This window comes from Mirounga leonina, unplaced genomic scaffold (assembly GCF_011800145.1).
Source record: "Mirounga leonina isolate KUSES-001 unplaced genomic scaffold, KU_Mleo_1.0 Mir_127, whole genome shotgun sequence".
Lineage (NCBI taxonomy): Eukaryota > Metazoa > Chordata > Mammalia > Carnivora > Phocidae > Mirounga > Mirounga leonina.
In genome coordinates, this window is record NW_023270316.1 from 78995488 (window position 1) to 79021291 (window position 25804).

A 25804-nucleotide genomic window follows, 5' to 3' on the forward strand; every position below is an offset into this window, starting at 1 on the left:
ATGTCTTCTGCCCATTTCTTGACTGGATTATTTGTTCATTTGCTTTATTCTTTCCCTTCTTACTTCATTTGTGCTTCAATTTTGATATTTTCTAATGATGGCTTCACTAATCCTGACTTTTGCTTTGTCCAGTACATTGTTAAATCCATCCAAATAAGTTAATTCAAATATTGTATCTTTCAGTTCTAGATTATCCATTTGATCCTTGTTCATAGATTCCAATATCCTGTTGAAATTCTCTATCTTTTCATCCATTTTATCCATCTTTCTCTATTTTATTTAATATACTAATCATAGTTATTTTAAAGCCTATCTGTTAGGTCCATTATCTGGATTATCTAAGGGTCTTCTATTTATGTTTTGTTTGTTGGCCATTTTCTTACTCTTTATTTTTTACTGTATGCCTAATGTGTTATATATAAGAACCACAGAAACTACAAATGATACTGTTATCAGAGAAAGTTCTTCTTTCTTCTGCTAGTCAGAAATGATTTGGAACTTATGATGTCAGTCCAATCAGAGACTGAGCTGGGTTGGGGCTGGGTTGTAGTTTTTATAAGTCAGTCCACCCCTGGTTCATGGCTGTCCTTCCAGGCTTTTGATCAAGAGCCTGGCAGAACTATCTCCTCAGCTGTGAAAGACTGCAAGAGAGTCAAGTCAGCCTCTGGAGGTTTTGAATTTAGATCATTGGCCTCCTACTCCACACAGCTCACAAAATAGCAAATGTCCTGAGGGTAGACAAATTGTGTATTTGTAGAAAGCCCTTCCCTATAGCAGGACTTTGTCCCCTAAGGACTCTAAGATTGTGGGAGATTTAACTTTAAATTTCCTTCTTAGGCTTTTAAAACTTTAAAAGCCTATAGGCCAGTTCCCCAGCCTCCAGTACCATCATAAAGCTCAGCAAATGCCCATGGTGGAAAACTGGTCAGAAATTTGAGACTTCTTGAAGTTTTTAATGTGTTGTGCCAACCACAACCACATAACCAAAAGTTCTGCTAGTTTCTCTTTTCCCTAGAAGACCCCCTTTTTCTGGCCAATCCCAATTTTCAGCCCATGCTCAAAACTGACAAATGTCTCTAGCGATGAAGAAAGCCAGATCATCAACTCATCTAGAATGAACTCTTTCCAGTCTGGAATTTTTTTTTTTTAAAGATTTTATTTATTTATTTGACAGAGAGAGAGGGAACACAAGCAGGGGGAGTGGGAGAGGGAGAAGCAGGCTTCCTGCTGAGCTGGGAGCCAGATGCGGGGCTCGATCCCAGGACCCCGGGATCATGACCTGAGCCAAAGGCAGACGCTTAACAACTGAGCCACCCAGGTGCCCTCCAGTCTGGAATTTTAATATTATTGCTCCCACAGCTGTCCAGTGACTTTAAGCATGATTTTTGCAATGATTTGTTGTTTCCCCCCCCTAGTTAACAGTAGGAGCATTGGCCTAATATGACCTATTGCATCCTCCTTATAACTGGAAGTCCCACTCCCCTCAAATGTGAAACTTCCTACATCACTTACTGCTCCTTTCAGTCTTTTTTTTTTTTTTCCTGACCTCCTCTTTCATGACCTCCAGGGCTGGTTGCTTAGACTTCTCTATCCTCACTTTCCCTAAGTGGCCTCATTCAATTGCAGTGGTATTGAATACTGTCTCTACACCTTGCATCTCCAGCCCTTACCTCTTCCAATTTCCAAGTTTGTAAATCTAACTGCATTGTTTATATCTCCAGTTGGATGCTGAAGAGACATCTCAAATTTAGGATGGTTAAATCATGGCTGACACCCCCCCTCCCCATCCATGCCTCTCCATTCCTCAGTCACATTTCCTCATCCTTTCCTCTTTCCCATATCCCCATATCCAATCCATTAGTAAATATTTCTGATGTCTGCCTCCAAAATGGATGCTGAATCGACCAATTCTCATGTCTATTGCTAAAAACCTGGTCTCAGGGGCGCCTTGGTGGCTCCATTGGTTAAGAGTCTGCCTTCGGCTCAGGTCATGATCCCACAGTCCCAGGATCAAGCCCCACATGGGGCTTCCTGCTCAGCGGGGAGTCTGCTTCTCCTTCTGCCCCTCCTCCTGCTCATGCTCTCACCCTCTCAAATAAAAACTAAAAAAATATATAAAAAATAAGGGATGCCTGGGTGGCTCACTCAGTTAATCATCTGGCTTCGGCTCAGGTCATGATCCAAGGGTCTTGGGATCAAGTCCCGAGTTGGGCTCCCTGTTCAGCAGAGAGCCTGCTTCTCCCTCTGCCTGCCATTCCCCCTGCTTGTGCTCTCTCTCTCTGGCAAATAAACAAAATCTTTAAAAAGAAATAAAAATAAAAAACAAACACCTGGTCTCAGTCATCTTCATCTCTTGCCCAGGCTACTAGTAGTTCCAACCCTTTCCTTCACCTCCAACCTGCCCACCTGTCAATTCATCTTCACGGCAACCGGTGTGATTGCCAGTTCCTAAAGTTAAATCAAATCACATCACTCTCCTTCCTTGCACAAAACTTTCTAAGGGCTTCTCTATTGTTAGAATAAGACTCAAACTCTATTTATAGGATCTATGTGATCTGGCCCCTGCCTACATCTTGGACCTTACCTCCTTTCACTTCCCTGCATATCTTGTATACCACCCACCCTGGTGGGCCATACACAAATCATTCCAATTTCAGCGTTCTTCATTTCATCATTCTGGTGTTAATACAAATGCCACCTCCTAGAGAGGTCTTCCCTGACTCTTCCATCTAAATGAGCCCCTCCCTTCACCACCATCACTCCCTATTACATTACTCCATTTAATTAACTGCACTTAGCAACATCTAAAGCCCTTTAAAAAAATACGTATTTATTGTCTGCCTTCCCCACCAGGATTTAAGCTCTTCGAGGGCAGGGTCTTGTTCTGTCTTGTTCACTGCCATATCCAGAGAATCTAGCACATAGTAGATATTTAGTGCCCTTGTTGAATGACTCCATTAGATCATAACTATCTTGGGAGCAGAAACGGTGATCTAATTTTGGTTTTCCTCTTCCTGCACCTAACAGTAGTGTGCACATTGTGGAGACAATGTTAAATAAGATGGGTGGATCCACCCTCTCTAGTGAAGTGTTAAAGATAAGCCTCTTCTGATTGCCCCATCATTGCAATTCCTCTGGACATTACTGATCAGGCAAACACATTGCTAAACCAAAATGCGGGCAGTCCTGGCCTCCATCCCATACCCCAAGTCATGAATGGGAAAAGCATTCTTAGAGCTGTCATTGCTCAATGCTATTGGTACATGCCACTGGACTGAAGGTAGAAAGGAAATACAGAGAAGAGCAAAAGGGTTATGGTTTGGTGTTTCTCTTACTATAGTATCCAAAACATAATTGTTTTAATAGTATTAAATCCCTGTGAGGCAAATCTTCTAAAGACTTTAACAGTTTCTAAACTCTAATTAAGCTTAACTACAGATCCATCAATGACACGTCTTAGCACATTTTACAAGCTGTGAACCATGAAATCAATGTAGTATTTTCATTGCTAAACTTTGTTTTAATGAAATCACAGAAAATATCAGCATGCACTACAGTACTAGGGTAAATTTTCGTGAGCACACCCACAAACTTACACGTATGTGTAGGTACTAGGTGGTGCTACAAAATGTATTTCTTACTGTGGTCAATGTTTTCAAGAGTAAGGAAGTACTAAAGTATTAGTTTCACATATCTTTATTCCATATAAACAAAACAAAACTTGGACCCATCTCATAGAACAGAATACACTTATTTAAGGTTTTGACAGTGTACAAAATTAAAATTTGGGTGTTTAATCCAAAGTCTCACATAAGTATTATCTTGTAAGGCAATTTCTTTCCTTTAATAAGTAAAATTTTAAAGTGTATATTATTCGGGAAGCAAATCATCTCCTAATTCTTCATCAGCAAAATCATCCTCATCGATTCTTTTTTTGGCTGCAGTTTTTGGTCTTTCTATTTGAGGGCCAAGTGGATCCACATAGGAGGCATCTAGGTTTCAAAATAGATTGTTATATTAGAATAATAAAGAAAAACAACAAATGTGAAACCAATTTGTCTCATAAGCTAAACTGAACAACTGAGTGAACAGAAATGTTCTCCCAAGTCATTTAAAATTTTGTCTGTATATAAAAAATTCTTAATGCCCAATTATACATTTTTGCCATCTCACCGAATCTTCTCCAGACCTGTTATGCCTGTGGAAACGGGTGGGGAACACCAGCACTTGCCTATTTCTTTGTTACTGCTACTTTCATAAGGTTCGTTTGTCCCAGGCAAAGCTCTGAGTTTGGCACTTAGTCGTTCACCTTTACTACTGGCACTACAGTTCTGGCCACTATCTGAAAACACAAAGATAAAAATGCATTTGTTTAATAGGTTGAAAAAACATAACACTACATTATGAATCTTAAAGTATACTTATTTGCCAAAAACCAGGTTATTTCATTTGGAAGCCAACTTCTGAGGGATATAATTCTTGTTTCCTGAAACTTAAAAGAAACCTCTTGTTGAGAATCTATAACACAGATAAAACATCACCTAAAAGTAGTCTTTATATGTAGTCTTTCACATGTATGCTTAGTTACAGGTTTCAATTTTATAGATTCGCTGGTGAGAAGTTAGAGACCATGTTGATGAGTATAACCTAGCAAAGAACAAAGAGCAGCTGGAGAAAGAACAAATAGGAAGTCATAAGATCAGCATGAGCCGTATCATCAACCTCATTATCAAGGCTGGTGAGTAGCCCTAAAATCACATCAAATGAGAAACAGCAGAAGAGGTAGGAGAGGACCTAGATCATATAATTACTTTCTTTAAACATTCAGAAAATGTTCATGTAGGAGAGGATTAGATTTGCCCTCTATAGATTTTGGCTCAGTATGAGGAAAAACTTTAAGAGGATTATAGCATCCCAATATGGGCTGGCTGCCTTGGAAACACTGCAATCCATATCATGGAAGATTTTCAGACAGGGTTGAACACTCACATTAATAGGAAACATTAGTAGTACTTCTCAACGTTAAATTTCCATTATATTTTTTTAAAGAAACACTCCTCTAGCCCCACATTTTTTCTTTCCCTTAAAATTCCCACAATGTCATTTTTTCCTATTATGGGAGCTTCACTTTTAATGAAAATTGTCTATCAACATACACCAATCATTTCTTTTCTGAGTATATTTTATATTTTAGTTTATTGATAATGTCTCTGGGAATAAACAAAACAAGATGGTCTTTAAAAATCCCCAAATTTTAATGGTAGCCAACTGAGCAAAAATTCTAAGTTCTAAGTTTTTATAAAAAACATTACCATTTCCTCCCAATAATATCCTTAGTTTTAGGCACTGAATGGTATGTTTTTTATTGTTTTGCTCCTCTCTAATTTTTTGTTACAATTAGGCCCATCTTTTCCGTCTCTAAGTGTAAATGCGTATCTTTCAAAGGGCTTGAGTGAGCTCAGGTCAAAAAGTTTTGACCTAGACCATTGTTCTAGGCAGTATTTCTTTTTTCACTTTTCATATAGATATAGGTTACCTATATGAATAAAACAAAACTCTGACATCTCTCTCAGGCAACCACAGCCCTTCTGAAATCCTAACATACTGAAGGATTCCACTCCTGTGGAAAAAGCAAACTTTAAAAAATAAAAACTGACCTCCTTAGAAAAACTTCAAATGGGGTGCCTGGGTGGCTCAGATGGTTAAACGTCTGCCTTCAGCTCAGGTCATGATCCCAGGGTCCTGGGATCGAGCCCCACATCGGGCTCCTGGCTCAGCGAGGAGCCTGCTTCTCCCTCTCCCTCTGCCTCTCTCCCTGCTCATGCTTTCTCTCTCTCTCTCTGTATCTCTGTGTCTCAAATGAATAAATAAAATCTTTAAAGAAAAAAAAGAAGAAAAACTTCAAATGTCCAATTGAAAAGCCATGAATATAGTTTTTAAACATTTTCTATTATAAACACCAGTGAGGGTATATTGTGAATATCTTCATTTCATCATTTTCAATCAACTTTCATGGAATAACACTGCCATACATGGGCAGGTGTAAATAAAAACTCTGAGAATAAGCATTTGTAAGTCTGGGTGAGTTTTATGCCTAAATAATGAAACAAGTTATTATATTCATTTCATTATAGCAAAAAAAAAAAAAAAACAATTACTATTTCCTAGAGAAAAGTTAAAATATCAAGTAGCTTCCAAAAACAAGAATCTGGAGATCAATTTATCTGAATTATCAATCAATTAACACTAAAACTTACAAATGACACTTTTATAAGAGAAATATCTTAGAATCATAGAATTTAGAGTAATACGGATTCTTGAAACTTACGTATACCAGAAAATAAAGAATACCCCTATGAAATGGACAATGTATATAGACAATTCCCAAAGTAAACAGTACAACTGGTCAATAAATATATAAAAATATTTAAACTTTGTATATTTAAAGTGAAAAAAATCAAGTCAGAACACGACATACTGAGTGATACCATTTTTAGAAAGCTTAAAAACAAGCAAAATTAAAAAGTTTGCATACATGATAAAATTGTATGTGAAAAGGCGAGAAACTAAAAAGATATAAACCTGCATATAAACATAAAAAAAAAAATCTCAGTGGTTACCTGTGGGAAAGGCAGGAGATGGAGTGGAAAAAAGCACATAGGTAGGCATAGCAGTAATGTTCTGGTTCTAATGTTTGATGGCTTCATTAATTTTATATGCTTTGTAACTTAAGAGTGCTACATTGATTCTCTTGTAGGTATCAAGTATTACATAATTTAAACCTTCACGTAATTCAAAATGTAAGATTCAACACTGCCTATTAAAATGGCCAAGATTTGGGACGCCTGGGTGGCTCAGTCGGTTGAGTGGCTGCCTTCGGCTCAGGTTGTGATCCTGGAGTCCTGGGATCGAGCTCCATGTTGGGCTCCCTGCTCAGCAGAGAGACTGCTTCTCCCTCTGCTCCTCACCTCGCTCACTCTCTTTCTCGCTCTCTTGCACTCTCAATAAATAAAAAAATCTTAAAAAGTAAAATAAAATAAAATGTCCAAGATTTTAAAAATATCAGGTAAGTGAAATGAACAAACTTTGAGATTAATGTGGTAGTATATATCAACACTTAATTTTGTGGTCACCAAGATAGCAGAATAGAAAGCCCTAGAACGTTTTTCCTCACAAAGATACCAATTTGACAATATACAGTCCAAAAAACCTTTATCAGAACTCCAGAAACCAGTTAGGAAGTTGCAAGTACCCCAGATAAACTCAAATCCAAGAACAATTGCACTGAAATGGGTAAGAAAAGCCACTTGATTTCAACTGTGTCAGCCCCTATCACAAGCCAGCATAACTCACGATTGGGAGAAAAAGCCAATGCAGATTCTCCCTTGGGAAGGAAAAAGAAGAGTGGAACATACATCCAACATTTTGGTTTTTCAGGGAACTGCCTGAGAGACTGGTTTGTTTTGCCTGACTTGGAGTGCTGATGAAGAACCAACACACTCTGGTTGGGGGTTTGCTGCAGTGCCAGAGTACCTTCCTGCACTGCACACAGAAGCTAGCACAGCTTGCTGTGATCAAGGGAAGTATCCAGCGCCTGGCTTCTTCCTGAGCAAGGAATGATTCCAGTGGGATGTACATCCAATAGTCCAGCTTTTGGTGGTGTTGGTGGTGGGGATTCCCAAGGGCCTGGTCTCACCTGACTCACAGCACTAATGGGGAATTGGCACATCTGGGATGCATGGGGGCTGCCGAGAGCAAAAGAGGACTCAGTAGCTTACTGCAGTGCTAGAGATCCTGAAGCACCACAGACACCAGAGGAAGCAAGAGATTACAAATCTTGAAACCTCTCTAATTGGGAAATTACATATAGAAGCTGAGAGAAAGTGCATATCATAAAAACTCTGAGAAACTCCCATAGTCTCTAGTGGGGCTGACTTGTGACAGTTTCCCCTGTACAAAGCCAGCCCCCCAAAACCAGAGAAAAGTGGCTTTTTTCAAATGAAGAAATCACAAGAAACATGAAAACATGGCCAAGAGACAAAGAAAACAAATCTTCAGAAATTGACCCTCAGGAAATGGAGACCTATTGATTACCTGACAAAAAATTCAAAATAATTGTCTTAAACAAGCTCAATGTGCTATAAGAGAACATAGACAATAAATAAAATCAGGAAAATGAAGCATGAATGAAAGTAAACTATCAACGGAGATAGAAACTAAAAAAGGGCCAAACAGAAATTCTGAGGCTGAAGAATACAATAACTGGATTGAAAAATTCACCATAAGGGTTCGAAAACAGACGTGATCAGGCAGAATAAAGGATCTGTGAACTCAGAGATAGGTCATTTGAAATTACTATATCAGAAAAACAAAAAGAAAACAGAATGAAGAAAAGTAAAGAAAGCCTAAGAGAATTATGGGATATAATTCAGATTTGGGGACTAAACATATCAATATACATATTACGGGAATCCCAGAAAGAGAAGAGAGAAAAAATGGGGCAGAGAGACTATTGGAAGAAATAATGGATGAAAACTTCCCATATATGAGAAAGGAAATGAATATCCAAATTCAAGAACTCAAGGAACTCCAAATAGGATGGACCTAAAAAGGTGCACACTGAGACACATTATAATCAAACTGAAAATTCAAAGACAAAGAATCTTAAAAATGAGCAAGAGAAAAGCTAACTCATCATAAACAAGGGAGCTAGCAGACAATGATGAGCTTTCACATTACAGGCTACAAGAGAGCGGGATGATATCTTCAAAGTGCTGGAAGAAAACTATGCCAACCAAGAATACTGTATTTGGCAAAACTGTCCTTCAAAAAGGATGGAGAAGTAGACTTTCCTGGATAAAACAAAAGCTGGGGGAGTTTATCACCACTAGACCTGCCCTGCATGAATTGCTAAACAGAATCCTTCAAGTTGAAACAAAAGGGACACTAGACTGTAAGAGAAAAATCATATGAAAATATAAAGCTCTCTGTAAAGGTAAATATAGAGATAAACACAGAATCCAGTAATACTGTCATGGTAGTACATAAATCACTTTTAATTCAAGTATAGAATATAAACGATAAAAGCATAAAAATAACTATAACTATAAAATGATGTTAATGAATACAAATGATAAAAAGATGTAATTTCTAACATTGAGAACATAGTGTTGGGGCAATGGAGTTAAGTTTTTGTACGTGATTTAAGTTGTTATTAGTTTAAAATAGATTGTTTTAACTATAGGATCTTTTATGTAATTCCCATGGTAACCACAAAGAAAATACCTACTGAAGATGCACAGAAGAAAATGAGAAAGGATTCAAAGTATGCTGCTACAAAAAAATAAAAACAAACAAATGAAAAAAACAATGACACACAAAAGAAGGCAGCAAGAGAGGAAGAGGACAAAATTACTAAAGGCATACAAAAAATTAACATAATGGCAATGGTAAATACTTCCCTATCTGTAATTATTTTAAATATGAATGGATTAAACTCCCCAATAGAAAGACCTAGAGTGGCCGACGGGTTAAAAAAAAAAAATCCGCTATATGCTAACCTATAGGAGACTAACTTTAAATATAATGACATACATAGCCTGAACGTGAAATGATGAAAAAAGATATTCCATGTAATTGGTAACAGAAAGAGAACAGGAATGCCTGTACTTACTTCAAACAAAATAGACTTTAAATCAAAAACTGTCACAGAGACAAAGAGAGACATTATATAATGATCAAAGGGCCAATTCACCAGGAAGATATAACAATTATATATGCACCTTAACAGCAGACCACCCAATATATGAAGCAAATATTGACAGAACTGAAAGAAGAAAAGATAGTAACACAGTAATAGTAAGATATTTCAATATCTCACTTTCTGTAATAGCTCAACCAGCCAGAAGATCAAAAGGAAACAAGAGGACTTGAACAACATTTTAGATCAATTAGACTGAATAGATATTTACAGAACACATCATCCAACAACAGCAGAATAAATGTTCCAAGTGCACATGGAACAATTAATTCTCCAGGATAAATCACAGGTTAGCCATAAAGCAAGTCTTAACAAATTTAAGAAGACTGAAATCATATCAGTCACACTCTTGAACAGTCAATGAGCCAAAGAAGAAATCATAAGGGAAATTTAAAAGTGTCTTGAAGCAAATGAAAATGAAAACAAAACATACCAGAACTTACTGGATGTGGCAAAAGCAGTGCTAAGAGCAGTGTAGTTATAAATACATAAAAAAGGAGAAATATCTCAAATTAATAACCTAAATAAACACCTCAAGGAATTAAAAAGAGAAGAACAAACTAAACTTGATTTATCAGAACGAAGGAAATTGTAAATATGTGAACAGAGATAAACACAATATAGCAGATAAAAATCATAGAAAAAATAAACAAGACTCGGAGTTCGTTTTTTGAAAAGTTCAAGAAAATTGACAAATCCTTAGCTAGAATGAGAAAAAGAAAAAAGACAAATAAGTGAAGAAATGAAGACAAATCATCAAATCAGAAATGAAAGGAGACATTACAACTGATGCCACAGAAATAAAAAGGATCGTAGGAGACTACTATGAACAATTTTATGTGAAAAAACTGGGTAACATAGAAGAAATAAGTTTCTAGAAACATAAAATGTACTGACTGAATCATGAAGAAATAAAAAATGTGAATAGAGCAATAACTAACAAGAGATTTAATCAGTAATCAAATACCTCCCAACAAAGGAAAACCTTGGACCAGATGGCTTTACTGGAGAATTCTACCAAATATTTATTTTTTTAAAAAAGATTTTATTTGTTTGTTTGTCAGAGAGAGAGAGAGATGGACTGAGTGGGCACAAGCGTGTGTGTGTGTGTGGGGGGGGGGAGCGGCAGGCAGAAGGAGAAGCAGACTCCCCGCTAAGCTAGAAGTCTGATGTGGGGCTCTATCCCAGGACCCTGGGATCATGATCTGAGCCAAAAGCAGATGCTTAACTGACTGAGCCACCCAGGCGTCCTTCTACCAAATATTTAAAGAAGAAATAACACCAATACTTCTCAAACTTCCAAAAAAACTGAAGAGGAGGGAATACTTCCAAACTCATTCTATGAGGAAAGCATTACACTGATACCAAAATCATACAAAGATACTATAAAAAAAACTATAGATCAATATCCCTGATGACTATTAACGCAAAAATCCTCAACAAAATGCTAGCAAATTTAACTTAACAACATATTAAAAGAATCATACATCACATGGACCAAGTGGAATTTATTCTTGGAATGCAAGGATGGTTCAACATATGAAAACCAGTCAGTATAATACATCACATTAATAGAATGAAGGAGCAAAAACCATATGATCATTTCAATGATGCAGAAAAAGCATTTGGCAAAACTCAACATTCTTTCAAGATGAAACATTAACCAAATTAGAATTAGAAAGAAATGATCTCAACATAATAAAGGCCATATATGAAAAGCCCACAATGAACATAATACTAAATGGTAAAAGACTGAAAGCTTTCCCTCCAAGATCAGGAACAAGGCAAGGATGGTCACGCTCACCACTTTTATTCTACCTAGTACTGGAATTTCTAGCCAGGGCAGTTATCAAGAAAAAGGAATAAAAGGCATTCAAATACAAAGGGCAGAAGCTAAATTATGTCTGTTCATAAATGACATGATCTTATTACACATAGAAAACCCCAGACTCCACCCAAAAACTGTTACATCATCTTCAGAAAAATGGCAGAATCAAAATTAACACAAAAATCAACTGTATTTCTATACACTAACAATGAACAATCTGAAAAAGAAATTAAAAATTAAGAAAGCAATTCCATTTATGACATCATCAAAAATAATAAGATATTTAGGAATATATGTAACCAAGGAGGTGAAAGAGATATACACTGAAAACTACAAGACACTGCTGAAAGACATTAGCGAAGACACAGATGGTAGAAAGACAACCTGTGCTCATAGGCTGGAAAGCTTAATATTATTAAAATATCCCTACTACCCAAAGAAATCTATAGATTCAATGCAATCCTTATAAAAATTCCAATGACATGTTTTCAGAATTAGAAAAAACATTCTAAAATTTATATGGAATTTCAAAGGACTCTGAATAGCCTAGACAATGTTGAGAAAGAAAAATAAAGCTGGAGGCCTCATATTTTTTTTATGTTATTTACTTATTTATTTATTTTATTATGTTATGTTAGTCACCATACAATACATCATTGGTTTTTGATGTGGTGATCCACGATCCATTGTTTTTGTATAACACCCAGTGCTCCATGCAGTACGTGCCCTCCTTAATACCCATCACTGGGCTAACCAATCCCCCCTCCCCTCTAAAACCCTGTTTGTTTCTCAGAGTCCATAGTCTCTCATGGTTCATCTCTCCAATTCCCCACCCCCCCCATTTTTCCCTTCCTTCTCCTAATGTCCTCCATGTTATTCCTTATGTTCCACAAATAAGTGAAACCACATGATAATTGACTTTCTCTGCTTGACTTATTTCACTTAGCATAATCTCCTCCAGTTAAAAGTTGGGTAGTCATCCTTTCTGATGGCTGAGTAATATTCCATTGTATATATGGACATCTTCTTTATCCATTCATCTGCTGAAGGGCATCTCGGCTCTTTCCACAGTATGGCTACTGCGGACATTGCTGCTATGAACACTGGGGTGCATATGGCCCTTCTTTTCACTACATGTGTCTTTGGGGTAAATACCAGGAGTGCAATTGCTGGGTATTGGGTAGCTCTATTTTTAAATTTTTGAGGAACCTCCACACTGTTTTCCAAAGTGGCTGTGCCAACTTGCATTCCCACCAACAGTGTAAGAGGGTTCCCCTTTCTCCACAACCTCTCCAACATTTGTTGTTTCTTTCCCTGTCCATTTTTGCCATTCTAACTGGTGTAAGGTGGTATCTCAGTGTGGTTTTGATTTGGATTTCCCTGATGGCTAATGATGATGAACATTTTTTCATGTGTCTGTTAGCCATTTGTATATCTTCTTCAGAGAAGTGTCTTTTCATATCTTCTGCCCACTTTTCGACTTGATTATTTGTTTTTTGGGTGTTGAGTTTGAGAAGTTCTTTATAGAAATTGGATACCGGGCACCTGGGTGGCTCAGATGGTTAAGCGTCTGCCTTCGGCTCAGGTCATGATCCCAGGGTCCTGGGATCAAGTCCTGCATCAGGCTCTCTGCTCCTTGGGAGCCTGCTTCTCCCTCTGCCTCTCTCTCTCTGTGTCTCTCATGAATAAATAAATAAAATCTTTAAAAAAAAAAAAAAAGAAATTGGATATCAACCCTTTATCTGTAGTGTCATTTGCAAATATCTTCTCCCATTCTGTCGGTTGAGGCCTCACATTTTCTTATTTCAAAACTACAAAGCTACAGTGATCAAAACAGTATGGCACTGGTATAAAGACAGACATCAGACCAATGGGGCAGAATAAACAGCCACAAAATAAAGCCTAATGTATATGGTCAATTGATCTTCAACAAGAGTGCCAAAGCTACACAATGGAGAAAGGATCTTGAACAGTGCTGGTAAAAGTGGATATCCACATACATGATAATGAGTTGGACCCTTATTTCACCCAATATAAAAACATTAATTCAAAATGAATTAAAGATCCAAATGTGAGACCTGAAACTATGAAACTCCTAGAAGAAAACATAGGGGAAAACCTTCATGGTATTGGATTTGGCATGATTTCTTGGGTATGACACTAAAAGCAGAGGCAACAAAAAGAAGAAAAGACAAATGGGATTACATTAAACTTTAAAAACTATGCAGCAAAGCAACAATCAACAGGGTGAAAGACAACCCGAGTAATGAGAAAAAATATTTGCAAACCATATATTTGATAAGAAGTTAATATCCACACTCTATTAAAAAATCCTACAACTCAGGGCGCCTGGGTGGCTCAGTTGGTTAGGCGACTGCCTTTGGCTCAGGTCATGATCCTGGAGTCCCTGGATCAAGTCCCGCATCGGGCTCCCTGCTCAGCAGGGAGTCTGCTTCTCCCTCTGACCCTCCTCCCTCTCATGCTCTCTGTCTCTCATTCTCTCTCTCTCAAATAAATAAAATCTTTGAAGAAAAAATAAATAAAAAATAAATAAAAAAATAAAAAAATCCTACAACTCAACAACAAAAACACAAACAATCCAATTAAAAAATTGGGCAAAGGATTTGCATAAACATTTCTCTAAAGAAGATATTCAAATGGCCAACAAGTACAGGAAAAGATGCTCAACATCACTAATCATCAGGGAAATGAAAATCAAAACCACAGTGAAATATCACCTCACACCCATTAGGTGGCCAATACAAATAACAGAAAATAACAAGTGTTGGCAAGTACGTGGAGAAAGTGGAACCCCTCTGTACACTGTTGGTGGAAATGTAAATGGTGCAGTGCTATGTACAATAGTATGAAGGTTTCTCAAAATATTAAAAATAGAATTGTCATATGATCCAGCAATTCTGCTTCTGGGTACATATTCAAAAGGATCTTGAAGAGATATCTGCACACCTCCTGTTCATAGCAGCAATACTTAAAATAGCCAAGAGATGGAAGCAATCTAAATGTCCATTAATAGATGAATGGATAAAGAAAATGAGATATATACATACAATAGAATATTATTTTTATTCACCCTTAAAAAGGAAGAAAATCCTGTCATATGCTACATCATGGATGAACCTTGAGGACATTACACTAAGTAAAATATAAGCCAGTCACAAAAAACCCAAATACTGCATGATTTCACTGACACGAGATACGTAAAGTAGCCATATTCATAGAGACAGAAAGTAGAAGGTGGTTGCCAGGGGATAGGGGAGGAGGATTGTTGTTTAATGGTACAGTTTTAGTTTTGCAAGAAACAGAGTAGAATGGTGGTTGCCAGTGGTGGGGAAAGGGGAGGGGGAAAAGGGCAGTAGTTGTTCACTGGGTATAGAGTTTCAGGTTTGCAAGATGAACACCAACATGCACATAGTTAATACCGTACACTTAAAAATGTTAATTAAGATGGTAAGTTTTTTGGTTTTGACCATGGTTTTTTTTAAAAAAGGCAAAATTTTGCACATCTTTACATTTGGCATAACCATATTTGGTGACGAAGGAAAATGCACATAATATGATGGTAAATAAAGGAAACATGGTAAAACATTTTGCAGCAGTATGATCTGGGTAATTTTCGATTTTTCCTTTATTTTTGTCTGGAAGTCTACATTTTCTGTAGTAGACAGTATTCATTTTTGGTAGTATTCTAGGAAACTTCATTATCTCTTTGAAGTTAAGAGAGTTCATTGGAGAGAGCAATGTGATGCTTTACAGCCCTAGCAAAGGAATAGATTCAATCCTCGTTTCTCACACAAAAACCTCTTCTATTAACTGTGAAGCACAAGGGAGAATATCACCCCCGCCCCTGCCCCAGTTATATGGAGTTATAATCGACATAAAAAAAACAGCACATACTTAATGTGTAGATTGAGGGGTCTCATAAAATCAGCACTATAATCAGGATTATGATCAAATCTATCACCCTTCAAAGTTTCCTCTTGCCCCTTTGAAATTCCTCATTCCCACCCTCCGCCCCATTCATCCACCCCAATCTTCAGGTAACTACTGATGTTTTCCCATCACTATATATTAGTATGTGCTTTTTTTTTTTAATTTAATTTTATTATGTTATGTTAGTCACCATACAATACATTAGTTTTTGATGTAGTGATCCATGATTCATTGTTTTCGCATAGCACCCAGTGCTCCATGCATTATGTGCCCTCCTTAATACCCATCACTGGGCTAACCCATCCCCCCACCCCTCTCCCCTCTAGAACCCTCAGTTTCTCAGAGTCCATAGTCTCTCATGGTTCGTCTCCCCCTCCGATTTCCCCCCCTTCATTTTTCCCTTCCTTCTCCTACTGTCCTCCATTCTATTCTTCATGTTCCACAAATAAGCGAAACCATATAATTGACTTTCTCTGCTTGACTTATTTCACTTAGCATACTCTCCTCCAGTCCCATCCATGTTGATGTAAAAGCTGGGTATTCATCCTTTCTGATGGCTGCTCTTTTTAAAAAACCTGGCTTCTTTCACTCAGCAGAGATTCAGCTATGTTGTTGCTGGGGTCCTTCCATTTAATTGCTGAGTAGTTATATGGATATGCCACAATTTATCTATTCCCTTGTTGATGACTTTTGTGTAGTTTCCAGTTTGGGGGTATTTGAAATAAAGCTATTATGAATATATTTGTACAAATCTTTGTGTGGACACATACTTTCATTTCTCTTGAGTAAACTCCTAGGAGTAGAATAGTTAGGTTGTACGGTAAGTATATGTCTAACTTTAAAACAAACTGTCAAACTCCTTTTTAAAAGAGTTGTACCATTTTACATTCCCATCAACAGTGAATGAGAGTAACAATTGCTCCACATCCTCACCATCACTTGGTATGGTCAGTCTTTTGTAGTCCTTCTACTGGGTATCTGATTGTGGCTTTAACTTGCATTTCCCCAATGACTAGTGAGTGACTGTATTTTCATGTGCTTAATTTTCATTTGTATACTTTTTTTTTTTTTAAGATTTTATTTATTTGACAGAGAGAGACACAGCGAGAGAGGGAACACAAGTAGGGGGAGTGGGAGAGGGAGAAGCAGGCTCCCCGCCGAGCAGGGAGCCCGATGTGGGGTTCGATCCCAGGACCCCGGGATCATAACCCAAGCTGAAGGCAGATGTTTAACCGACTGAGCCACCCAGGCGCCCCTCATTTGTATATTTCTTTATTAAAATTTTTTGATGACTTAACAGTTTATTTTTTTATTATGTTCAATTAGCTGATGTATAATACATCGTTAATTTTTGATGTAGTGTTCAACAATTCATTAGTTGCATATAACACCCAGTGCCCATCACCACACATGCCCTCCTTAATACCCATCACCCTGTTACCCTATCCCCGCAACCCCCTCCCCTCTGAAACCCTCAGTTTGTTTCCCAGAGTCCAGAGTCTTTCATGGTTTGTCTCCCTCTCTGATTTCTTCCCATTGTTTTCCCTTCCTTTCCCTGTGGTCCTCTGCACTATTCCTTATGTTCCACATATGAGTGAAACCATATGATAATTTTTTTTTAAAGATTTTATTTATTTATTGGACAGAGAGAGACACAGCGAGAGAGGGAACACAAGCAGGGGGAGTGGGAGAGGAAGAAGCAGGCTCCCCGCTGAACAGGGAGCCCGATGCAGGGCTCGATCCCAGGACCCTGGGATCATGACCTGAGCTGAAGGCAGATGCTTAACGACTGAGCCACCCAGGCGCCCCCATATGATAATTTCTTAACATTTTCTTTAGCTTACTTTATTGTAAATATTTATTGTATTTACTATATTTACTCTATTTTAAGTACAGCATATAATTTATACGACATACAAAATATGTGTTAATTGATGGTTTATGTTATTAGTAAGGCTTCTGATCAACAGGAGGCTATTAGTAGTCAAGTTTGGAGGGGTCAAAAGTTATACATGGATTTTTTAGTGTGCAAGGCCATTGGAACCCCTAACCCCCATGTTTTTCAAGGGTCAACTGTACTTTGTTAGTGATTATTCTCCAAGGAAAGCAGATTGTTGTTGGGGGAAAGTTGCAAGACCATTGTAGCAAATGAAATTTGATTTCAATCTTGGCTCTGCTTTTTGCATTTTATAAAAAGGGGGCCTGGACAGAGACTGCTGAATTGCAAATAATGCATCATTAAGGGAGAACTTTCAGGCATTGAGAAAGAAGACATTTCCAGGTTGAGCATACCTTCCAGATGTCTCTCAAATTCTTTTAATCATTTAATTCTCTTTGATAAGAAAATAAGAACTCTTTAAAAAGTTTTCCCACAGAAAAGAAACCATATTTCCCTTCTGTATTTTAAAAAAAAGACTTTAAAATTTCTCATTTGGAAGGTCATTAAATACCTTTTTTGCAAAAAGACTCAGAAGATGGAAAACCATCATCCCATAATTCCAGGGGTTAAAGCAGAAAGGACATTTTTTTTTTTTTTTTTTTTTGCACCAGAGTAAATATGTCAAGTATGGCCATATTTGCGTATGTTGTATTTTAAAATCATGCTTAAAACTGCCTTATATTGGGCGCCTGGGTGGCTCAGTTGGTTAAGCGACTGCCTTCGGCTCAGGTCATGATCCTGGAGTCCCGGGATCGAGTCCCGCATCGGGCTCCCTGCTCAGCAGGGGGTCTGCTTCTCCCTCTGACCCTCTTCCCTCTTGTGCTGTCTCTCACTCTCTCTCTCAAATAAATAAAATCTTTAAAAAAAACCCCAAAAAACAAAAAAAAACCTGCCTCATATTATTTTTTTTAATTTTTTTCTTTCTCTTTTTTTTATAATGTTGTTAGTCACCATACAGTACTTCTTTAGTTTTTGATGTAGTGTTCCATGATTCACTGTTTGCGTATAACACCCAGTGCTCCATGCACTACATGCCCTCCTTAATACCCATCACTGGGCTAACCCATCCACTTCGCCCCCACCCCGGGACCTTCAGTTTGTTTCCCAGAGTCCATAGTCTCTCATATTCATCTCCCTCTCTGATTTCCCCTCCTTCATTTTCCTAATGTCCTCCATGCTATTCCTTATGTTCCACATATAAGTGAAACTATATAATAAAATTGACTTTCTCTGCTTGACTTATTTCACTTAGCATAATCCCCTCTAGTTCCATCCATGTCAATGCAAATGGTGGGTATTCATCCTTTCTGATGGCTGAGTAATATTCCATTGTATATATGGACCATATCATACATCTATTGAAGGGCCTCTTGGCTCTTTCCACAGTTTGACTATTGTGGACATTGCTATGAACATTGGGGTGCATGTGCCCCTTCTTTTCACTACATTTGTATCTTTGGGGTAAATACCCAGTAGTGCAATTGCTGGGTCATTGGATAGCTCTATTTTTAACTTTTTGAAGCATCTCCATACTGTTTTCCAAAGTGGCTGTACCAACTTGCATTCCCACCAACAGTTCCCCTTTCTCCGCATCCTCTCCATCATTTGTTGTTTCCTGCCTTGTTAATTTTTGCCATTCTAACTGGTGTAAGGTGGTATCTCAGTGTGGTTTTGATTTGAATTTCCCTGATGTCTAATGATGTTGAACATTTTTTCATGTGTCTGTTAGCTATTCGTATATGGTGTATTTTTCCAAGAACGTTGAGGACACATGTTTACCTTTCCTAAATCCCTGTGAATAACAGTAAATCTATAGCAATACAGAGAATGAGTGTATGTTTGTGGGCCGTGGGGGTAATGGCAGGGGAGATACCAACATTAATAGATTTTGGAGAATTACTCCCCCTACCCCACCTTTACTGAGATGTAACTGATATATAGCATTATGTAAGTTTATGGTGTACAATGTGATGATTTAATACACATGTATATTAAAATATGATTACTACCATAGCACTAGTTAACACCTCCATCATGTCACATAATCACTTTTTCTTTTTTGTGATGAGAACATTTAAGTTGTACTTTTTTTCTTTTTTGCTATGAGAACATTTAAGTTCTTAGCAACTTTCAAGTATATAATACAGTATTAACTATTACACAGTATTGTTAACTATAATCACAATGCTGTACACTGGATCTCCAGAACTTGTTTACCTTCTAACTTCACCCCCGGTAACCATGGTAACAATGATTCTACTCTCTGTTCCTACAAGTTTGGCTTTTTTATTTCCATACGTAAGTAATATCAGACAGTATTTGTCTTTTTCTGTTGGACTTATCTCATTTAGCATAATGCCCTCAAGGTCCATTCACGTTATTGCAAATGGCAGGATTTCCTTATTTCTCATGGCTGATTAATTATTGCAAATATACACATCTTCTTTTATCTTTTCATCTGTTGACAGACACTTAGGTGTCTTGGCTATTGTGAATAATGCCGCAATGAACAAGGGAGTGCAGATATCTCTTTAATATCCTGTTTTCATTTCCTCTGGATATAAACCCAGAAGTGGGATTGTTGGATCATATGATAGTTCTATTTTTAATATTTTGAAGAGCTTCCATACTGCTTTCCATGGTAGCTGCACCAATTTATATTCCCATCAACAGTGCACAAGGATTTCCTTTTTTCCACATCCGTGCCAATACTTGTTATCTCTTGTCATTTAGATGACAGTAATTCTAACAGGTGTGAGGTGATATGTCACTGTGATTTTAACTTGCATTTCCCTGATGATTAGTGATGTTAACATCTCTTCCTGTTAACCATCTGTATGCATCCTTTGGAAAAATGTCTATTCAGTTGTTCCTCTGCCTATTTGAAAATCTATTTTTTTGTTATGGAGTTGTAGGCATTCTTTACATATTTTGGATATTAACCTTTATCAGATATGTGCTCATGCATATACCTTTCCTTATGAAGTGCTCGTTCAAATATTTTCCTGATTAAAAAAAAATACAACAAACAATTGGGCTGTTTTTCTACTTACTATTGAGTTGTAAGAGCTCTTTTCATAATCTAGATAAAAGTCCTTTGTCAGATATGTGTTTTGCAAGTATTTTCTCCTATTTTGGCTTCCCTTTTCACTTTTATAGCAGTGTCTTTTGAGAAGTAAAAGTTAATTTTGATGAAGTTCAATTTATCCATTTTTAAAAAATTTTATGGATCACATGCTTTTAATGTCATAGCTAAGAAATCTGACTAACCCAAAGTCACAAAGATTTTCTCCTGTGTCTTCTTCTGCAAGTTTATAGTTTTCAGTTTTATATTCAGGAATATGATCCATTTTGGGTTTTTCCAATTAATTGACATGTAGTGTATTATTAGTTTCAGAAGTAGAGTTCAGTGATTCATCAGTCTTATACCCAGTGCTCATTAAAACACGTGCCCTCTTTAATTTTCCATTTTGAGTTAATTTTTGTGGTGCAAGGTGTAGATCAATGTTAATTTTTTTACATGTGAATTTCCAATTATTCTAGCACTGCTTGTTGAAAAGACTATCCTCTTTCCATAAAATTGCATTTTGCACTTTTGTTAAAGGTTAACTGACTATGTATGTTTGGGTCTATTTCCAGACACTATATTTTGTTCCATTGCTACATATGTTCAAAAGAAAAACTTTGATGTCCACCTTTCTGGAGTCACATATAACATCTGTTTTACCTGTTCATTTGAATATTTACCCTCTACTAGTTTGGAAGTTATATATCCCATTTGAATTATTTTTATATTTACTAGATATTTTAGGCATTTTAATATGTACGTTTGAGTCTAAAATTAATCAGTATCTACCTTCTTCCCAAAGTGAAGATCTTTGAATGCTTTATTCTATTACAACTTACATCCCTGCCTTAAATGTTACTGCAATCTAGGAATCTAGTTTTATCTTGATTTTTAAAAATTCTACAACATAGAGTATTGCCATTATTTTAAATATTCAACATATACTTAGATTTAATAACCTATTTGCCACCGTATTTGCTTCTTTTCTTTTTTGTACCTCTGGCTTTTTCCCCCTCAGCCTGAAGTGCCCTCTTTGCAATTTCTTTTAATGAGAACCTGTTGGTTTAAAATGCTCTAAAATGACTTTATATTGTGTTCATTCTTGAAATATAGACTCAATGGCATACAATTCCAAGTTGATAGTTACTTTGTCTGCACACATTGAAGATGTTCCAGTATTTCTGGTTTTCTTTTTAGACTTTGAGAAATCAGCAAGAGTTTTTCTGCCTTTCATATATTGTAACTTGGCTATGATATATGTATCATTCACCCCATTTGAGAGTTATTTAACTTTAATAATCTGAGGATCTCATTAATTCTCGAAAATTCTTGGCCATTATTTATTTCCTTTTCCTCATTCTGTCTTTCTAACCCAATTGTATGTAGGCTAGACCTTTTTCACTACATCCTTCATGTCCCTCAATCTCTCCTATTTTCCGTCACCATAACCCTCTGTCCTTCATTCTGGGTAACTTCTTCAGCTCTATCTTCCAGGTCATGCATTCTCTCTCTCTCTCATCTGATCTAATCTGCTATTTAGGGCCAGCAAACTTTTTCTATAAAGGGCCAGAGAGTAAATATTTTAGGTTTTGTGTGCCATATGGTTTCTGTTGCAGCATGAAGGCAGATTGAGCACGGCTGTGCTCCAGGAAAACTCTACTGACAAAAACAGGTGGTAGCTCAAGCCAGATGTGATCTGTAAACTGTAGTTTTCCAACCCCTGGTTTAAACCATAAATTTTCTAATAGGTGAGTTTCTAATTTCAATTATATTTTTCATTTTTGGAAGTTGTATTTGGTTTTCAATCTGCCTAATAACTTTTATATTCTCTTATCCTTTTGTCATACTTAAAATACCCACTATCTTGATGATTCCTGGGTTTTTATAGTGAGAATTTGGATAGTGAGGGATTCTGTGCTGATTCTTAAATTTTAGACAGCAGTGTTTAAGAGCTCAGGTATCAGAGGATAACCGCATTATAAAAAAAATTATCTCAATCTATTCAGTTCTTGAATTCAGATAACAAGAGATACCTATATTCTTACTTTTTTTAAAGATTTTTTTATTTATTTGTCAGAGAAAGAGAACGAGCCAAGCAGGAAGAGCAGCAGGCAGAGGAAGAAGCAGGCTCTCTGCCGAGCAAGGAGCCTGATTTGGGACTTGATCCCAGGACCCTGGGATCATGACCTGAGCCGAAGGCAGACGCTTAACAGACTGAGCCACCCAGGCAACCCTCTATATTCTTTTAAAATATATTTTTACCTGATAATTAAAACATCTGTAGTCTTTGAAAACTGGATTCTACAGTTTCTGTTGTTGCTCATAGTGTCTTTCCTCATGTGTTCAGACTTTTTACAACTGTACATTCCTGTTCTTTGTAACTTTATCTGAAGGAAGTATTTGAGGCTTATTTACACTATATTCCTTCAGGATAAATTTGTTTCTCCTAGGTACCTGGGAGCACCACCAACTCAGTTCCACTTTATGCCAAATTTTCAGTGTGGGGTTCCTTCAGGTCACACAGGTTAATATATATTCTAGCTCCAAAACTCTGTGATTGAGGGTTATGGTTAGGAATTTTCCAGGGAGCTTTTCCTATTTTTTACATTCCAATAGTACCAACGTGGAAACCCATCCTTTGTGGGGTGGATTCTTTTCTAGTTGACCCACTACCAGTATTTCCTACTAAGGGTCCTGGCTTTATAAAGGGATTCTTTGAACTGACCTCTGACTTCTTGGGGGCCCCCACTGTATCTCTTGGTCCCCATGAATGGCCTATAAACCTAGGCTCTAGGCCACCAGGGATTAGCTAGGACAAATGCCAGCTTCTGCACTTATTCCTTAAATTCCTTAAATTTTCTTCTTCTTCTTCTTCTTCTTCTTCTTCTTAAGTAGGCTCCACACCCAGCGTGGAGCCCAATGCAGGGCTTGAACTCACAACCCTGAGATCAAGACCTGAGCTGAGATCAAGAGTAAGACGCTTAACTGACTGGGCCACCCAGGTGCCCCTCTACTCATTTTTAATCTCCAAAGAATTTCCCTTTTTCTTGCCAACTCAGCCATGCATTAAAACATTTTTTTAATTTTCTTATTTAAAAATTTTTTTCATTTTCTTGTTTTCTTTTTTCCTTCCTCTCTGCCCAATATTCAATTCACCATTTTTAGAAGTGCTATTCCTGGAGGAGTTTCCCTGAACATTCAGTCCATCTTACTGTCAGAAATAGAGGTAATAATTTCATAGTCAGCAGGAACACACATAAATGTTACTAAAAAGGTTAAGTCTAACCTCTTTATTTTTCAGATGAGAAAACAAGCCTAAAGAGATAAGGTCACTTGTTCAAGAGTTCGCAGTTAGTTAGTGGCAAGGCCATCAGCAAAACCGAGGTTTCCTGATCGCCAACCCAGTCCTTGCCCATTCTACAAGTATGCCTTTTTGGCAAATGATCCATGTAAAGTGTGGCACTTTCCATACAGTTGTGAAAAGTTTATATGAGTAAGTATGGCCTTATTCATATACACATTCCTACCATATGGTACTCCAAGTTGAGCAGCACAGAATATGGCTGTCTTAATAATGATAAATATCCAGACAAAGTAAATTCACAATCTCTTTTCACAGCCCTATGTTTTAGACCCTTTTCCTATCCCCAGAATAGCCTAGACCCTCTTGTCTTATAAAAGCAGCTTGCAGTCTTGAGATTTGGGGAAAATCTCATAATACTTCTGCTAGAGGAGAGACTACATCCTGCCTTGACCAATGTTTTGTTTTTTTTTAAAAGATTTTATTTATTTATTTGACAGAGAGAGACACAGTGAAAGAGGGAACACAGCAGGGGGAGTGGGAGAGGGAGAAGCAGGCTCCCCGCAGAGCAGGGAGCCCAATGCGGGGCTCCATCCCAGGACCCTGGGATCATGACCTGAGCCGAAGGCAGACGCGTAACGACTGAGCCACCCAGGCGCCCCTTGACCAATGTTTTTACAAAGCAACTCACTTTTTTTAAGTTAGTGTTGGTAACCCTACTAAGAAGGCAAACTATTTGTAACATTTTAGAAAGTTAAGGTTTTAAAATATGAGTTCCTTTTTTGGTGAGAAAGTGAGTTTTATAACATAGGCTCTATTCATGGAACAAATTAAGAAAAGTTAAGAGGCTGACTACATAAATTTTCACCATTCTCTTCAAATAAAAATGAATACACTTTCTAAGGGAAGACAGTCTTTACTTATTTAGAAACAGTTTATATCCTCTTCTCCACCTTCCTGCATCCCATACACTCCTTAAATCACTGGAATCTGATTTTTGCCCAACAGTGTACTGAGATAGTGTTAGGGTTACCAACACTAACTTAATTGAAAAATCTAATAGCCTTTTTTACTTTTCAAGGTCCAATTAACCAATATCCAATAATTCACCAACATCCACCCCCCTTCTCTTAAGCTAGGCTAGGAAGCCTATCAACTGATTTCTTATTTTTTGAAAGTGCTATCCATAATGAAATCTTCTAAAAAATTCTTCCTATTCCTCTGAGTATGTTACAAACACAGTGCCCCTTACTCTTTTCAATCTCTTTTTAAGTGGGGGATTCTCTTTTGGTGAGCTATAAACTCTGATTTCACTATCCATTAGACATTAAAAAATATTTCTGGTCTCTCTCCTCCAAGATGATACTCACTTTGGCACCTACAAAGATGCAATCACCATGGAAGATCTCTCATTCCGTAAGTATAAATAAATTTTTGTTTATATCTAGAAATACTGAAGAACATCAGACAGCACTTTGGAGACCTTCAGCATGAAACTATTGTCCAATTTAGGTCTACGTACTTTGTAGCCCGACTTACAAATGATATATCCTCTTGTTGTGAGGAAGCTGATCTTCCTTTGCCTCTGCCCCTTTTGAAAGGTAAGGGGCAGCGTACCATAGCTATGGATCCAAAGTACCCTCCCAACTCCTACCATCTAAGAAATTAATGGCATCATCAGCTCAGATGATATAATCCTCGTATAATTTTACAAGGCCCATTGCTTGGACCTAGTTTTACTGCGAAAACTTCAGCTCATTTTTACATTGTTAAGGCTGCCATTCTCAGTTTAACTTCACCGCTCACTCCCTACTCCTATTGATCTAATTGCATTATTACCCAACAAAACAGTTAACAGGGATATATCAAAATTGGAAAAGTTAACTGTGATAGCTACTATAATAGGCACCACTCAGTTGAAGAAGTCTGTGGAGGGAACCAGTAAAGATGTATGCAAA

At 37.3% G+C, this 25804-nt stretch overlaps 1 protein-coding gene across 3 annotated transcripts in view; it reads right to left on the reverse strand.

Moving 5' to 3' along the window:
* Window positions 1-3680: 3680 nt before the first annotated feature.
* IFT88 (intraflagellar transport 88) overlaps window positions 3681-25804 on the reverse strand; it is a 156574-nt gene continuing 134450 nt past the window's right edge. For all 3 annotated transcript variants that reach the window (XM_035003737.1, XM_035003738.1, XM_035003735.1), the window contains 2 exons: window positions 4232-4342; window positions 3681-3992 (listed from right to left, as the gene is read on the reverse strand). In XM_035003737.1, coding sequence (XP_034859628.1) covers window positions 3871-3992; window positions 4232-4342 — 233 coding nt within the window. In that variant the 3' untranslated portion in view covers window positions 3681-3870. The remainder of the gene's footprint in view (window positions 3993-4231; window positions 4343-25804) is intronic.